This window comes from Pterocles gutturalis, unplaced genomic scaffold (genome assembly GCF_000699245.1).
Source record: "Pterocles gutturalis isolate BGI_N339 unplaced genomic scaffold, ASM69924v1 scaffold34075, whole genome shotgun sequence".
Classification (NCBI taxonomy): Eukaryota; Metazoa; Chordata; class Aves; order Pterocliformes; family Pteroclidae; genus Pterocles; species Pterocles gutturalis.
In genome coordinates this window covers 1-17,279 of record NW_010144436.1, presented here as the reverse complement: position 1 = coordinate 17,279, position 17,279 = coordinate 1, and the positions used below count along the sequence as shown (strand labels likewise).

Genomic DNA, 17,279 nt, shown 5'->3' with positions numbered 1-17,279 from the left:
TTCAGCTAAGCAAGAGGCATGCTTTTCTATACTTTATTTTTTTCATCTTAAATTTCTTTCTTCTTTTTTTATTTCTGGATAGGGGGGACAGAGAGGCCTTTATTTTTAGAGTGTTTCTTTCTCCAAGGGGGTAACTGCTGCACAGTGGCAGGGACTTTTAGAGGTGACTGCAGAGAGGAGAAAGGAGGAGTGTGTGGGGCAGGCAACCCAAAACCTGGGCTTGTCTCAAAGTTAAACTCGGTTTGTGTTTGTATCTGCATATATATATATCTGAATGTGAATATGTACATGCATAGATACACACAGACAGGTGGTGGGGGGGTATACAGTGTAGATGTATTTTAAGTCTTTGGTTTATGAGCTGCGAGAGGAGGGTGAGGGATGGGGTGTCCCCACAGAGCCACTTTCCCACAGCTGGGATTGGCGTCTCCGGGTGCAGATCTGGGGCCCGGGCTGGTTCCCTGCACAGTGGTGCTGTCCGCTCAGCTTACCCAGTAGCTGGGATATAGGTCCCTTCTGGTTTATCAATACAGTGCCAGTGCTCCCCCTCCCATGCCTCCCCCTGGGCACTGCGCTGGCATTTCACCACAATTTTTTGAAAGAAAGGGGCACCTCCCCACACAAGTTTTGTGGCCATCCCCCTGATCCCACTCCCCATGGGGAGCTGCGCCCCGGCAGGACAGTCCATGTCTCTCTTCTTTCAGATCCCCAACCCCCCCTTATCCCTCTTGCCACAGGCCCCTCCACATGTCAGCTCCAGACGATCGCAGAGATAGGGAGCGATATCCCAATTAATGAGGGGCCCTGACCCATCCCCACCCCCATCGATCACGGGTTTTGTGGTGTGCACAGCAATTGCTTTGCTTGCGCTTTTATCGAGCAGCCCCTGTCTCGTGGCCAGTTCTTCAGAGAGTTTGGAGTCCCTTTCAGTTTCCCTCTCTCTTTCCTTTCTTTCCTTTGTTCTTCTCTTCCTCCCTTCCTTCTCCAGTGAGAAGAAGGACAGCAAGAAGGAAGAGAGAAAGGGCTCACGAGCAACCATGGCTGATGACCAAGACCTTTCAGAGGTGGAGATGAGTCCAGTGGGCTCTGAAGACCACCACTGCCTCTCACCAGGACCCTCCATGGTGTCGGACAACTCCCCACACCTCGCTGGCTCTGGGAACGGGGAGATGGGGAAGGTCAAGAAGGAACAGCAAGACTCAGAGGCGGACGATGACAAGTTCCCGGTGTGCATCCGCGAGGCAGTCAGCCAGGTGCTAAGCGGCTATGACTGGACCCTGGTACCCATGCCTGTCCGGGTCAATGGAAGTAACAAGAGCAAACCCCACGTCAAGAGGCCCATGAACGCCTTCATGGTCTGGGCACAGGCTGCTCGGAGGAAATTGGCTGACCAGTACCCGCACCTCCACAACGCTGAGCTCAGTAAGACCTTGGGGAAGCTCTGGAGGTAAGAGCGAGTGGGCAGAGGGGGAGCGTGAGGGCTGGGGTCTGGAGGTGTCCTGGAGAGGACTGTGTGGTCATGCAGAAGGATGAAGACTTAGTGGAATGGGTGTCCCTTGATGGGACTTCCTTCCCCGTGGGGAGCCCCCTTGCAGGAGGCACGGTTGGTGACTGGTGCAAGAGTGGTGGCGGTTGGATGTAGTGAAGGCTTCCTCAGCAGAGCTCACTTCCACCCTAGGCGGCAGCCCTTTCCATGTGTTTCCCACTAAAGTCCCCTGTTGCTCCCAACCAGGACACTCTCGTCCTGGTCCTCTCCTGCCTGACTACTAGTTGAGATCTTGTTTTCTTGGCTCACCCTCTCTGTTGGGCCAAGTTGTTCACTAGCAGGAACCAGGCTGAGCCCCATCCAACTTAACTCACTGGTGGCTGCCTCAAGCCTGTTTGAACTTGAGTCCCAGTGCCAACAGGGGTTATTTTCTGCACAGTGTCGCAGAGCAAGCAGCAAACCAAGTTACGGCAGAGGAAGAAGGTCAAGGGAAGGGAGCCAGGCAGTTGGAGCCCCACACCCATCCTTCCCAGCACAGTCCCAGTTTTGGCAGTGCGATGGACAAGGAGAGACCCTGCTAGAAAGGGGGGCTGAGGCTTAGAAGAAGAGACCTCCAATACTCCCAGCCTTAGCAGGCTCTCTTGCAACATTCTGTCGCAAACCATCCCCATCCCACTTTGCACCCAGAGAGATGTCCTTCCTTCTTGCCAGCACACACACACTCGTCTCTCTAGCCCCATCAGTTTGTTGCAACCATTTTCATTTTGGCTTCATGCAGATCCCTGGGTCCTTTACATATCCTCCCCAACCTGCTCCTCCTAACTCTGGCAGACCAACAGACTGCCCTGATTGATTGCAGCCAGCCCGTGGATGTGCAGAGAGCCATCATGCCCAAGCCAAGTCATGACACTTCTTTTCCCATCTGATGTTCTCTGCCGATAACCCCATCAATCTGTTATCAACACTTTCTGCCACAGTTCCCCAGCACTGCTCCCCCTCCCCCTGCCAACCAACATAAACCAAGGTTCATGCAAATGACCCCTCTCATTCTCTCCCCTGCCCTGATGGCATTTTGTGGAGGAAGCCCTCAACCTTGGATGGGCCAAGAGATGTTTTTCCAAGCAGAAGCAAAATACATCCTGTCCAGCAGCTGATGCCAAGGTCTCCTCCTGGCTTCAAAGCTGCTTGCTCACAAGGAGCCGAGCCCTTGGGCATTAGTTTCTCCCTCTGCTATGTCAGCCTGTTTACCCTGACCTGTCAGTGTCTAGTGTAACCCCAGCAAAGGGATTTATTTGAGAAGTTGAAGGCAGGGTGTGATTCTGGAGGTCTCATCTGATGCTCTTTCCCGCTTTGTTCCCTGCTGCCTTCCCTTGCCTTTACCACTGTGCTTGCTCCTGCCTGGGGCTCTACTGACAGCCTCTGGACCAGGAATCTGTGCTGGAAGAAGGTGTGTGTCGGGGGGGAACTCACTTTTTTTGTTCCCAAAGTATTATTTCAAGGTATTGTTCCTTTATTGCAAAATACTGCCAGAATTAAGAGCAGCAGCCTCCCTCCGGACACTGCATTTCTGTTGAAAATATAGCAGAGCAGTGAAACCCTCCATCGGTACTGCATTCCCCTGGCCACATTCATGCACCCAACTGCCTCCCTGCTTCCAGGGCACGGCTCCCACTGCTCATTGCATGGGACTTGGAGCAGGGGGACGCTGCTGCTAGGCGATGGTCAAGGTCCCTGGATATTTCTTAGGGCACCATGGGGCCAGGGAGTGTGGGCTGGGCAAAGAAGCTTGTGGGATCAGTCCTGGGGTTGTTGCGTGCTGCTGGGTTTGTTGCTTGGCCACTTTGCTTGAACACATCTGCTCTCCAAGCGTCCCTCATGCAAGCTGTGGCTCTCCAAGCCGTGTCAGCCCCTATGGTGACCGCACAGCAGGGTAAGCTGGGTTACAGGTGCAGTTGGTGTCTGGCCTGGGTCGGACCACATGTGTGTGTCTTTCTCTGAGACTAGGGGGAAAGATCAGCCCACAAAACTCCAGGGGAGGTGGCCCAACAATTACCAGGATAATAGCCCTGAGCCTCACCTTCCAGCCACGGTACAGTTGGGTCTTCTTCCACTGAGGTTTCCGCTGCCCTCATCTGCACTGTCCCCAAAGTATAGCTCCTATGTGTTGGTACAACTGCAAGCAGCTGGGTTGAACCCTGGGTGGCTTAGTCTCAAACATTTGACAAGGGTTCCTGCAACCCCACCCTTACAAGGCAGCCACCTGAACCCTACAGCCCACATTGCTAGTCACTTTGGAAAATGTGGGGCAACTTATATTTCCACATGGGCTGCTCTGAGCTTGTACAGGTAAAGCACACATTTGGCAAAGAGACGAGCGCTGGTGATAACAGAGACTGCCTGCACACCACCATTAAACCAAGCATGTCCCCAGCCACTGGCACTACGTGGGAATGGCAGAGGCTGTGAAATCTTGAAATGTAGCTAGCAGATTGAGTGAGAACCCAGTGCCATCTGGGCTTCCCTGCAAAACATGCTGCAATGGCCCAGGCTTTTTTTTTTTAAGCCAGGTGTTTGTTCCAGCTCTGTGCCACAGCCGTGCCCTCCATGGGCCCCAGCCCTCATTGGGAAGGGCTGCAGGACATGCCCTGATGGCCGCAGTACCTGCCTGGCCCCAACTGCGGTGCTGGGGGGGTTATGTCCCCATCCACCTGCCCCAGTCTGTACCCACTTGGGGTGTGTGAGGGGTGCAGTCGACAAACTGAAAGTACCAAAGAAAGAAGAGAGGGTTTTTATGTTCAATGGTCATGAAATCTCGCCTTGGCTGCTTTCCTTCCCCAGGGTGGGACAGGGAGAAGCTCTCAAATGGAGGCCGGCTGCTGAAAATGTCAGCATGACTCCTGGCCAAAATGCCAGCAACAACCACCTCCAGGGCTGAAAACAAGCAGGGCACAGGAAGAAGGGGAGGAAGGCTCAGTAGAGAGGAACAAAAGGACCCAATGGAGGGATCTTTGCATTGGGGGTGGTAATACACAGGGAATAGCGTCATGCCTACAAAATCTGGGGCCATGGACGTGTAGGAGAGCCTGCCCCGCTTCTTTCTGCTCCCAGACAGCCCTCACCCTGCATCAGCCCCAATGCCCAACCCCATCACCGCCGCACTGACTCATCGACAGCTGAGTCCCAGCACAGGGTCAGGCCTCTGGCCGCAGAGCCAGTTGCCTGGCACGAAGCGTGGTGCAATGCCAGGCGGCAGAAGGGGGGAGCTGCAAGAGGCAGGCGAAAAGATTTTAGCCCTTCTTTCTCCTCCCAGAGCGGGGCGCTGGATGCTTGCCCCTCTCCCCTTGGCACAAGGGTGAGCGTTCAGTGCCGGGGCAGGTGGCGAGGGCTTTGTTAAGCCCCATGAAGGGCTTTGCTCTGTGATCCATAAATTCTCTACCTGTGCAAGATTCCTTTGCATTAGAGACTGGGGAGCGTGGGGGGCAGAAGGGGGAGGGCAGGAAGCAAGTGAAATCCAAATCCCCCCAAATCTCCTGGCCTTTGCCTGCTCGCACCAGTTTCACTTTGCTAAAGCCGATTTGAGCTCCAATCCCAGTGGGAGGGAGGAGGGAGCACGCAGCCTTTGGAAGGAGAAGGCAAAGACATGGGGAGTGGACTTGCCACTGTCCTGCTGGTGGCACCGCCCGTGTGTGTGCTGCTGTCAAGGGGAGAGGAAGTGAGGCACCCAGGCATAGCTCAGAGGGCAGGGATCTGACCCCTGCATAGCCTCAAGTGGCTCTGGTTCACACAATCCACGAGACGCACCTTGGAGATTGAGCTTCGGTATCCATGGAAAGCTCTGCTCTGAGCTCACTGTGCGATACGCCTTGCAGTATCTTGCTGGCTGTGCAGCCTACAACCCTCTCACTCCACAAGGTACCCACGTAGAAAGAGATCTTCCATTCCCAACCACAACATCTTATTAGATTTGGCGCCGTCTGGGCTGGAGTGCAGGGATGCTGCAGCCTAGCTGCCTTGTAGTGAAGTGTCCCAGGTTGCAAGGCTGCAGGGTTTGCCTCTATTCTCCATCTCCTGTGGAGATGGGTCATTCTGCAAGGAGGAAGGTTTTGCCAAGGCAAGGTTGCTTCCCAGTCCACAATGCCTATGAGGGTTGGCTGGGATGTCCCTTTGGAGGGCCACCTGGAGAGCGCAGGCTCAGGCATTAGAGCCCTCCAGGATGTGTGAGCTTGGCATACATTGGCGGGGGGGAGACAGGAAAGCCAGTGTGTGATTCATGGTGGCTCAGTTGCTTTAATCTCTGGGATTAAGGCAGCGGAGGAATGCGGTGTGCGGCTGCGACCTGCTCAGGTTGCCTGGAGTGAACCCAGGTCAGCACTGTAACGGGCTCCAGCCCACGACACACACCTTTGTCAGCCGGCCAGGATGCACAAGGAGCAGGGAAAGAGGGAATGCTTAGAAACCTAGACATTACTTGCTGGCGACCTCTTTGATCGCCCACCAGATTCATCTGTGTGCTCCTTGAGCCATGCCTCCTCTTCGTCTTCATTTTTTCAGGCCATTTCAGGCCTTTGTATCTTCCTCGCCGCCTACAGTTTAACAGAATTTGACATGTCTTAGTACTAAGGGCTTCAGGGGTACCAAGGTGCTGGCACAGCCCCATCCCCAGGTAGTTCTTTTGTTGGGGGGAAAAAACCGTAGACCTCATAAATAGAATATTTTTTTTGCCAACTGGGTGCCCTGCCATTTCAAATGGCTGTTGGGAGTTGCAAGTCACAGGAAGACTGTTTCCTTCTGAGAGCACTGGTTTCTGGTTGGAAGCAGGATGATCTTGAGTCATAAGAATATTTGAAGGGGAAAACAACAAAATTAAACTAAAGTGCTTCCAACCGAGACGCTGTCAAAGACTTGATCAATGAGGCTGATCTCATCTTCAGGCGCTCTGAGCCATCCTGCCCGCACATTTCACCATTTCCTCGGAGAGCCTATCTTAACTACAGCAGCCCATAATCTGGCAAGAATACAGAGGAGCTTACATTTCTGCAGTGCCTTTCATCCAGAGACCAAAGCTCATCTATCTCTATAAGGCTAGCAATGTAGCAGCTAAATTTTTTACAACTGCTCAGATAAATTAAAGAAGGGCTGGTCTTCTGTGCTTCAGTCTTTTGCGTTATCCATGTCTAAGGTGAGCAGGAGCTCCAGCAATAGCAGAATACGCTGTTTTCTACCCTTCAAAATTTTCTTTAATTCCCTTCTAGGATATTACAAGGTGCTTAAAGGCCCAGCAAGCTCCATACTGCAACACAGATACCGGGGGGTCAACACCAGTCGCTGCCATTTGTGCTCAGTAGAGCCTCAAACTCAGAGCAGAGTCTATGGAAGGGTGGGAGGTTAAAGTGGAATAAATACAGTCTGGGGAAGAGTAAGAGACATGCAGGAGGCAACATTATGGGTAGCAAGGTTGTGCCACACTGCCTTAGTCTGAGGGGTGACCCCAGCTGACCTTAATTTGCCCAAAGTCTTTGAAAGCGGCTTGTCCAGCCTTATTTTACACAGCTGTGCTTTCCTTTGGGCAATGTAAAAGCGGGTGTTGAACTTACTGAGGTGAGAAGCATCGTGCAGCTGGGGAAGGGAGACCCAGCGCTGGCAGTGTCAGGGCTTAATAATTAATGTGTTACTCATCAGTAGCACATTGCTGTCTCCACTGAAACACTTCCAAGCTCTCCCTGTGGTTATGGGAAATACCCTCAGTGGGGCTACACCCTGACATCTGGATTTACATGCCGCATCCCACAATGCTGTGTATAAGTGGGCTTTTTCTGACATACCCGCCCCTCTCCTTCCCCTCTTCTCTTCTCTACTGCCTTGGCCTCCGCAGGCTGTTAAATGAAAGTGACAAGCGGCCCTTTATTGAAGAGGCAGAGCGGCTGAGGATGCAGCACAAGAAGGACCATCCTGATTACAAGTACCAGCCACGCCGGCGGAAAAACGGCAAGGCCACGCAGGGCGAGGGCGAAGGCCAGGGTGAGGGGGAGGCTGGAGGGGCTGCCGCCATCCAGGCCCACTATAAGAACACCCACCTGGATCACAGACATCCCGGAGAAGGGTCACCCATGTCCGATGGTCATCCGGAACACTCCTCAGGTGAGTCCCAGGTCTCTCTGAACTTACTGACCGGTTACAGCCATCTTGGGGGCTCAAAAAAGACAAGTCGTCACGGTGAAAGCCTTAGCAATGTGGCTCACACCTTGCTCATGACCCAACAAACTGCTGCAGTCAGAGGTACAGGGACGTGCCAGTTTCACAGGCATTTGCATCCCTCTGGTTAGGCAGTGTATCGTTGCACCCTCCTTCTTCTGCAAGATGATATAAAAAGGCTTGGTTTTGGTTGGCTATTTCCCTCTCCCTCCAGTGAAGTCTCCAGCTAGACGGTTGCTGGCAAGCTGGGAGGAGCGGAGCTGGCGTGTGCATAAAGCCCAGGCGTAAAGTGGTAACTCACCTCTTCTCTCTCTTTCCTCCTCAAAACATTTTTCACATTGCAGGTCAGAGCCACGGGCCCCCCACACCTCCCACCACCCCTAAGACCGAGCTGCAGGCAGGCAAAGCTGACTCCAAACGAGAGGGACGTTCCCTGGGGGAAGGGGGAAAGCCACACATTGACTTTGGCAATGTGGACATCGGGGAGATCAGCCATGAAGTGATGTCCAACATGGAGACCTTCGATGTCAATGAATTCGACCAATACCTGCCACCCAACGGACACGCCAGCCACCCAGGGCATGTTGGGGGTTATGCCGCAGCAGCGGCTGCTGGCTACGGCCTCGGGAGCGCCCTGGCTGCAGCCAGCGGACACTCTGCCTGGATCTCCAAGCAGCATGGGGTCTCCTTGTCCACTGCAACCTCATCTGTGGTAGATTCCAAGGCACAGGTGAAAACGGAGGGATCCACCCCTGGAGGTCATTACACTGACCAGCCCTCCACCTCCCAGATAGCTTACACATCCCTGAGTCTGCCCCACTACGGTTCAGCCTTCCCCTCCATCTCCAGGCCCCAGTTTGACTACCCGGACCACCAGCCCTCAGGACCCTACTACAGCCACTCCAGCCAAGCCTCTGGCCTCTACTCTGCCTTCTCCTATATGGGACCTTCCCAACGTCCCCTTTATACTGCCATCTCTGACCCTGCACCCTCCGTGCCACAGTCCCATAGCCCCACACATTGGGAACAGCCTGTGTATACGACACTCTCCAGACCGTAGGGAATGGGGAACGGCGGCCGAAGCAGCGACGGAAAGGCCCCGAAGAATCAGCACAGGCAGAAGAGCCTCCGAACTCCGAGGTCACTCAGTGCCATCCAGCCACCAGAACCCACTGAGTACACAGAAGTGCCTTTCTTGACCCCGGCTATCGCTGGCTCACCCGCCTCGAGGAAGGCTTTTCGTCCTTTCGCCCTTAATCAATTCCAGGCAGGCCACTCGACTGGCTTGCAACACCTTATTGGCCTTCTAGATGAGGAGGATTCTAGACATGGAGTGACTGGTCCGTGGTGGGTTTCATTGTGCGCACCCTGGACTGTACGATGAGAGAGGCTGTCCTTTCCTGCCCCACACTGCTCCAGGGAGATAGCAAGTGTTTCTAAAAGGCCGCAATGGCCAACACTTTGTCACCTTTTGGGTGAAGAGTGGTTGCTCAGCCTTGGTGAACACCTTATGAGAGGAGTAGTAGGGAGAACGGCACGGCCGTTTCCTTGTGATCAGTGTTGTGCAGCAGTCCTGCCTAAGATTCACACATGCATGAATCTTGAACCCCGTTGGAAGACCAACCTATGCTTGCTTCCCTGCTGATTTCCACAGCTGCATCCTAGCTTTTACCTCCCCACTTCTCTCCATCCTGTCTCTGTTTAATCCCACACTTTTTCCTGCATGGAGATTTTAAGGCTTGCCTGAACAACGTGTAGGACTCAGGAACCACATTGTTGGTCTCAGCATATCATAGCCTGTGTGTGCACACGTGTTCATGTATGGAGATGTAGGAGAGGTGGGAAAGGATCAGTGGATCATTAAGGTGCTGTGGGTGAATCCTCCTCTCTTACAATTACTCTACATCATTCATTTATGTCTGGCATTTCTGGCATCTTAGTCCCTTCTAATCTCTTCAGTATCCCAAACAACCTCTGAGCAAACCTGGTCCTTGATCTTCCATGTCTGACTGTGCCTGCCTGAAGTGAAGAGGCACCAAGAAAGCTACTATGCACTTGCCAACACCCCGAGTTGATTCTAATACTCTCTTTGAACCTCCACTCCAAACTCAGGCTGATGGGGTGTGCATCCCCGCTCATTTGTCCATGTTTTCCAGTCAGTCAACACCTGCCTCTTACCAATGCTGAAGATGGAAAGATACTCCTGCGTCTCTAAGTAAGGTAGATACGTACCCGATCTTGGATGAGTATAAAGAAAATAAGCCTATTTTGAAGCAAAAGAATTCGTTTTCCCCTTTGGGTTTCAAACTGGAAACAACCAGCTCTCACAGTCAAATCAACCTCCTTTTTTCAGACCAACACCTGAGGACAGTCTGCTTACTTCTCCTTTGTCACCTCCAGGACTGGGGTGGTCTGTCATACCAGGGAGTGAACTGGCACAAAAGTTGCTGCAGGATAAGATTACTCCTGGCAAATGATCACAGAGACATGTTGTGGGACCTTCCACTGGATATTCCAGTCTAGAAAGATAAAATACTTTGACCAAACGTGGACTGTGATCGGTGCCGCTGCTTCCCTCTGCTGATATGACTGTCAGATGCCCTTCCTGTCTCCTTAGCTATGGATGACTTCTCCTTGTGGTGTCTGAAAAGATCATGTAGAATGTTTGCTCCCTGAACACATGTAACCTCTTCCAGCCCTGTCCCCTTATTTATGCAAGTAGCACCTTCCTCCCCCGCCTCCTTCTCCCCAGTGTCTATGCTGTCCTAGCACCATTAACTCTGCCTTAAACATATGGAACAATAAACTTAAAAGTATCATTTTCACGTGCCTGGATTTTTTTTACTTATTTCCTGAAAGTCTCTGTTCTTTCCCCCAGTGAGTGTATGACGGGTCACACCACCACCGCATGTATCCTGTGCACAGCCTTCCTCTGCCTGTCATGAAGAGGACACAGGCAGAACTCTGACTGGCTTACCAGCCTCCTTCACGGAGATGAAAGTCCTCAGTTCACATCCCAGCTCCAGTAATTTCTTCAGTGAGAAATGTAGTAAAACTGATTTCTGTTCTTCATCTCAGATTCAGCATATGAAATTAAGAGGAGCGCTGTTTTGCATGTGCTTCACTCAAGAATTTCTTAGTGTGATTGTTAATGCTCTCCAGAATAGGAGCGTGGGATTTCTCATCTTGGCCCCTCATCACCAGGTGGCAGATGACATACCTTCAAAAAACAACTCCCCACATACACAAACTTGTGTATCTTGGAAGCAATCATTAGTTTCTCTGTAGAAACTCACCCCCTCCAGCCTCTTGCCTTCCACAAGCAAGAACACAAATACAAACACACACACACACACACACACAAAAAGAGTATATTCAAGAATAGATGTATACTTGTTGAAGGTGACATCCTGAGTGCAGTCAGGTCCTGGGAGGCTATCTGAAGATGTCTGGAGAGAAAATTTACAGCAGGTATCGGTCTGCTTAAGAATATCTCTCAAGGGCAAGGGTAGCACAGTAGGATCCCAATTAACACACAGACGCCACAATTACAAATTGATTCCAAAGGTTTCAATGCAGACGACTGTGATCGATCCAGTGAATTTGTGTTCACTAAGCACTTTATGGGTGAGTAGAGTAAGCAGCACGTCTAGGAACTATGGAACACATTCAAAGCTTTTTAAAACTCACAACACTACTCAGGTGAAGTCCTGTATAGGGCCAAGAGCATCAGGAGCAGAAAGGCTTAACAGATCTAACAATGGCGATGCCAGCTAAAGAGATCCAAGCAAAACAGGACTATGGCCGTTCACTGGAGAGGAGGAGAAATCTCTACCCCAAATTACAGGCTGTCAGAAGAGTCCAGAAGGGAACTACTTCACAGCTGAGCAGGTCAGGAGCACGTGCGGGGAAGAAGGGAAGCCATGGTGCAGTTAGGGGTAGGAGAGCTGATCACACAGGTGGGAGAGAGAAGTGACACACATCAATGCTGTGGGTGAACAGAAGAGTGGGAAAAAAAAGTTCTTAACCACTGACAAGTACCCTTCTCCAGCTGTTCAGAAAGCAAATCAAGAAAGCGAGTGGGCTCTGCGTCAGCCATTCTCTAGCACAAGGGGACGCCTCTTCTCATCTAGGAGGGTCCTCACAACTAAGACAGAACTGCGAATGCCACTGGTAACACAGGGGTTAACCACTCCTCCTGCAGCCTAGCTGGAGCTGGCCCGGCATCCTTCCCTATCCCTTTAATCGTATCTGATACAGATGCAAGGCCGGGAGGGGAGGGGAGGCAAGTAGGGAAAAAAGAAGCCATTTAAAAAAAAAAAAAAAAAAAAGACGACAAGAAAACTACCCTCGCTCCATGGCAGACGCCAAAACCATTGCACAAAGGCACCATTTCAGGGCTGAAATTTCACCGGGCCAATGTGATTAAAGGATTCCATGGAGGGTGGGGGGAGAAAGCTGAAGGCCACAATACTGCAAATTAACCTTTTCTTGGTAAGGATGGCCTGGCCCAGGAAGCATTGCTGCTCCTCAGTCTACTCCCCACACCTGCAAGGGACTCCACATTCCCTTTGACCTGTCATTTTGCCCAGGGACCCATTCAGCTCTTGCATTCTCATCTCCAAAACCAGCCCCTCCTGTGCCCACCAACAGAGGAAGCACGGACTGCTGCTTTTGTAGGGAGCAGTAAGAGAATGACATACATGGCTAGTTACTTGAGCTGAGTTCCCAGGCAGGTGGATATAAACTCCCTTCGGGACATGGATGCTCGTGGGCATGCACTGACTGCACACAGAGCACAGAGAATGCACACTTTATATATAAACACAAGCTTTAACACAAACTATCTGGAAATATTCTTCCTGGACAAGCATAAAAAGAAAAACTAATGTGAAGCAGAAACCACAGGTAAGGTGCACCTTGCCCCTTCTTCTCTTTAAAAAAAGAAAACAAAAATTCCAAGAGCATTTTTTAATAAAATAATTGAGAAAGACTCCGTGTGTTCTGCCCAAGAGCTCAGATCTTTCTCATGCAGAGCAAGAACCCTAACGCACACAGACCAAGAAATTAAAACTAGGTAGTGGCTGGCTGGAAGCCCCTGCAGATTGTAATGTATCCCCCAACTCTTGACATGCAACCTCCCCGCACATCAGAGGTGAGAGCTCAGGTACCTGAAGGGGACAAATGACTGATCTTTCATCACACTACAGATTAAAGGAACTCCAGGATTTAACTACTGTTGTGCCACCATAAGAACCACCAGAGTATGTACAACTGCAGTGGCTGGAGAGCACCCACATGCCCAGGACCATCGGTTCCACTGCATGTCAGAGAGTGTCTGTACGAGGAGCAAGTGTGGCAACAACCTACAACTGCCAAGCTGGTGGGACTGCGAGAGGCGACTGTGCTTCCGGCTGGGGCAGTGCCACTGAAAAGGGATCCCCACTTCTGATAAGCAGCAGGAGTAGGGAAACAATAGGTGATTTGATGAAAGCTGCTCTATGATACTCCTGAGAAGCCCCACAGCCAGCCCCAGCCAGAGAGGAAATTGGGGGTTTCCACAGCAACCTGCTCAGGGCACAAAGGCCCAACTGTCTAGAGGAAGCAATGGAGGTGTCTCAGCACACTCCTTTTAAGAAGGGACAGGGGTGGAGGGCTGGAGGCTTTCTGAAGGTAAAGTACCTGTGAGAGCATTTTTGTACAGCAGGAGTTCAACTGGCTATCTGTCCTAAACCAGGGAGGAGCAGTGCTGGAGGAGAAGGAAGCAGTTGCTGCCATCTTTAGCCTAGTTCAATAGTAGGGGCTTCACAAGTGGAAAAAAAAGCCGCAAGAAAAGCATGGCACTTGGCTCCCTAATCTTATTGATTATTATTATATAGCCCATGACACAGAAAGCAAGAATAATAACCAAACCAGCAGAGAGAAGTAAGAAAGTCTTCTCATGGGCACGTAGGACTGAAATGAAAGAGGAGGTGGGAGGGAAAAATAAAAACAACAAACACATTTAATTTAAAATGGGGAGGCTTATAATTTATTTACACAAATAGAAACAAAAATAGAAACATCTCTGGAGAAGGAAAGAACCAAAACACTGTCTGGAGGTTGATCAGTCTGTGATAATTAATTCATCCACACCCCAGTCTTCATAGCTCCCGTCCGGTAGGTAACGACGGATGATTATGGGGATCTTGCGTGCTCTGAAGGGAGGACAGAGAGGTAAGCAGCAATGCCAGAGCCTTCACTAAACCACTTCAGCAGACAAAGGGAACTTAGTGTCTCCAGTAAGCTCATCAGGTTTAACTGAGAGATCTGTGTAGCAAAAGTGATTTAGTATGATATAGTAAAGGGAAGTCCCAATAACCTTCTCTCTTTTGTAGGTGCAAAGCACTGAGTACCCTTAGACTCAAATCTACCAAAGACCTAGAGAAGGTCAGCTCTCTGTGGCCACTGCAGAAATTGAGCCCTGTGATCTGAACCCACTATGGAGACAACACCAAGCATCTAACACAGATATAGGGGGGAAAAAAAAAAAATCAAGGGACTTGAAGAACAAATCCACTTTTTGTTTGACGGAAGATTTTTCCTCACAAGACATTACAAAAGCCGCAGAATTTTAAGAACCTTCAGAACAAACTGATATTTACAGAGTATTTTGCATCCCGAGAGCATCAGTTACATTTTAAGAAAGATAAATTAAATATGGACTATTCAGGCACCAAAACCTTGTACAGCTGAGATGGAGCACAGCATCTGCCAACAGTACTTCCAATGAGAAAGCAAGAAAATGCTGAACACAATTTAACTTAATGGAAGTAGATATTAAGTCAGCAGAATGTAATCAGACAGTCTGGAATCTACCCAGGGCATCAGGTTTCAACCATATCAGACCTGAAAAGTAACACAATTTCTCTAATGATCACATTCAGGGCTGTTGTTTTTCCAGTAGCAAAGTAGCTCCCTCATGCAGAGAATCACAACTGAATTTTGGCACAGAACAGGATGCCACTATACTTTGTGACACCCTGACTTACTTTCTAGAGCTCACGCTCAGACAGTGACCAGAAGCAACTCAGGCTGAGCTTGGACATCTGACAGGAGCATAACCTAAGGAGCTTTAGGCAATGATAAAGGGAACTGTAATGGATATGAAATCTGCAAGAGCAACTGCAATGCACTGAGAAACCAGGGGAGCAGAGGGACAATTCAGTTCAAGAACAGGGACTTCATCAGTAATAGAGTCCAGTTGCTCTGCTTGAAGGATACCTGCATGTGATCTAGGTCATCGACCATGCAGGCAAACCGTGGGCCAGCAGGGAGCTCTGCTGTGGAAAGGTGGGCCTGTAAGTAGTCATCCAAAAGCTGCCTCTGCTACAGTCATAAAGGATTTATTTCTCTTTCTGTAGGCAGGGGACATACCTCCCCACAAGCACAATAAGCCAAGTGTGCAAGAGTGCAGGAAAAGAACATTTGTTAATAGGGCCTCCACATCATCAGCCTAACCTTTATTTTATTTTTTGCCAGGACTTCATCTGAACACAGGTCTGTTCAGATGGTTTCTTCAAACCAGTTCCATGTAGGGAATTAAACTGATTCCAGAAAATGAGGACCTTGGGTTCTCATCACAGAAAAAAATAACACTTGGACTCCCAAGTAAAAGAGGTCAGGAGCACCCCTATCATCAGTACTTCGCATGAGCAACTAGGATGGGAGGGAGCAGCTGCGAAGAAGTCCCAAGGTGAAAAAAGGGAAGGTGACTGTTGTGCTCACTGTTACTGATGGAGGACAAGATTGTCTCAGAATAAGCTGCTAAATCCTGGGATAAGGAGAGGACTGACTGCTTTATGGAAAACAATACACTCACCGTGAATGTCTGGGACTTACTTGAGTTCTTTCATGGCAATTAGCAAGGGGTCTGTCTCTCCTTCCAGTTCCACCATCACAGGGGCACACATCCTGGGACAGAACAAACATTTGAGTGAACAAACAGAGAGGGGAGAGGGACAGCTAAGCACATGCCTACCCATGTCACCTGTACAATGGCCAGTAAAGCAGGAGGGTGGGACACCACCTTGGCAAATCTGATTTGCTCTCTTATGCACTTCGGGGAAAAAAATTCCTCCAAGTGGTTACGGACTGAGCTGCTACTTTAACGTTCTTCGTGCCCCACGCTTCAGCCTCTGCTGACTAGCTGGTGCTGAAGAACTGGTCAGATCCACACCCTTCCAGTCATCCTCTGCTGTACTTAAACTTGAGTCTGAAATTAATCCAATGAAGAGAGTGGAAACACTGTAAAATGAGCATGCCTCCTACAACTTCAGCACAGCTCTTATGTTCAGATTTGCTCACACATTCCAAGCTCTGTTTGGGGGGAAGCAAGGGGCTGGATTTATGATGCAGTCTACCCATAGGGAGAAAAAATTAAGCATTTTGCAAAAGGTTGTAACAGCAGAGCAAACATGGGTGATGATATTCGCCCATTAGACAGCATCATCAAAGAAAGTTCACGTTATGCGTGGATAAGGCCACTGGGGGCTGCTGCTGGCCTAGGTTCAGCACCGAAGGCAGGATATGTAGGTGAAGCAGAACCATGTTTTGGATTAAAGGCCTGGCATGGGCCCATCTTGCCTCCCCCATTTTTCTGGCCTTCCACCAGTTGAAAGAATGTGCACAAAATAGCTTCACAAAGCAAAAACTGTGCAAAGAATAGCTTGGCAAAGTGATGATTAAGGAAAGATCTGATCACCACCTACGAGCTTCTAAATGATGTAGAAGAGAGGCATTATTTTGAGGGTGGATATAGCCAAGATGAAACTCAGAGACATGCTTTAAGACAAATCTTGCCACAGCCTAATAATCTCACCCACAAGGCAGTTTTTCAAAAAGCACAAAACTTTTTAACATGTATTATTAAAACACATCTAAACAGGTAAATGGGTTAAGTTGAGGGCAGCCAAATTTAAGAGTACTTAAAATAAAATAGGATTTAAAGATTATTACCTATTACAAACGAGGCCCCACTACTCCAAATACTTTTAAAAACTTACAGCTTGCCACAATGCACCTACATTTAAAACAGATTCCAGGCTGGTTACTCCATGCCCAATTCCCACAGCCCTGTGGTATCAACTGAAGACGTTCTGGAGCATCCCTTGCTCCAGCATTGGCTTTTGCAAACCAGTTCTGAGCTTTCCAGCCCACACTGGCTCCTTTATGAAACACAGAAACTAGGATCAGCTTGTCACCCCTTCTAGGTCCGGTTGTCCCCCCCCCCCCCAACCCCAATAATTTTGCCTGTGACCAAGGAAGTTCATTGCACCTGCTGAATGCCCCCCTTTCCAGGCACAAGTACAACTGCTCTAGCCAGGGAGAGATACAGAGACTTCACATGCAACTAAGAGCTCCACGGTCCTGTGCTTCAGTATTGACCAAGATGGTGATCCGCAAGCTCAGCAGTCATGTAAGGGACTACACGGGATACAGGAGTTTTTAAGGAAGGAGGAAAGCAGCTTCAACAGAGAAGGGAGAAGAAGCTGTGGTGACTAACGCTCAGGACACAGAGTGAAATACTCACGCTATTTGGAGGGCGCGAGTGCCCAGGACT

At 50.0% G+C, this 17,279-nt stretch overlaps 2 protein-coding genes across 2 annotated transcripts; one reads left to right on the top strand and one right to left on the bottom strand.

Moving 5' to 3' along the window:
* The first annotated feature begins 1,036 nt into the window (after positions 1-1,036).
* Positions 1,037-10,491, top strand: SOX10 (SRY (sex determining region Y)-box 10). Its single transcript, XM_010085101.1, has 3 exons — positions 1,037-1,447; positions 7,359-7,624; positions 8,023-10,491. The coding sequence occupies exons 1-3, from the start codon at positions 1,038-1,040 to the stop codon at positions 8,736-8,738; spliced, it is 1,392 nt and encodes a 463-aa protein (XP_010083403.1). The 5' UTR covers position 1,037; the 3' UTR covers positions 8,739-10,491.
* Positions 10,492-13,784: 3,293 nt separating this feature from the next.
* POLR2F (polymerase (RNA) II (DNA directed) polypeptide F) lies at positions 13,785-17,275 on the bottom strand (the record flags this gene model as incomplete). Its single annotated transcript, XM_010085102.1, has 3 exons — positions 13,785-13,875; positions 15,560-15,631; positions 17,250-17,275. Coding segments are annotated over 3 exons (189 nt in total), but the record flags the coding sequence as incomplete, so codon positions are not given.
* Positions 17,276-17,279: the final 4 nt, after the last annotated feature.

Excerpts from the sequence above, each read along its gene's own strand:
- SOX10 (XM_010085101.1), top strand. The coding sequence starts at position 1,038 with ATGGCTGATGACCAAGACCTTTCAGAGGTGGAGATGAGTCCAGTGGGC. Across the intron at positions 1,448-7,358 it reads ACCTTGGGGAAGCTCTGGAG|GCTGTTAAATGAAAGTGACA; the intron begins GTAAGAGCGAGT and ends TGGCCTCCGCAG. Across the intron at positions 7,625-8,022 it reads TCATCCGGAACACTCCTCAG|GTCAGAGCCACGGGCCCCCC; the intron begins GTGAGTCCCAGG and ends TTCACATTGCAG.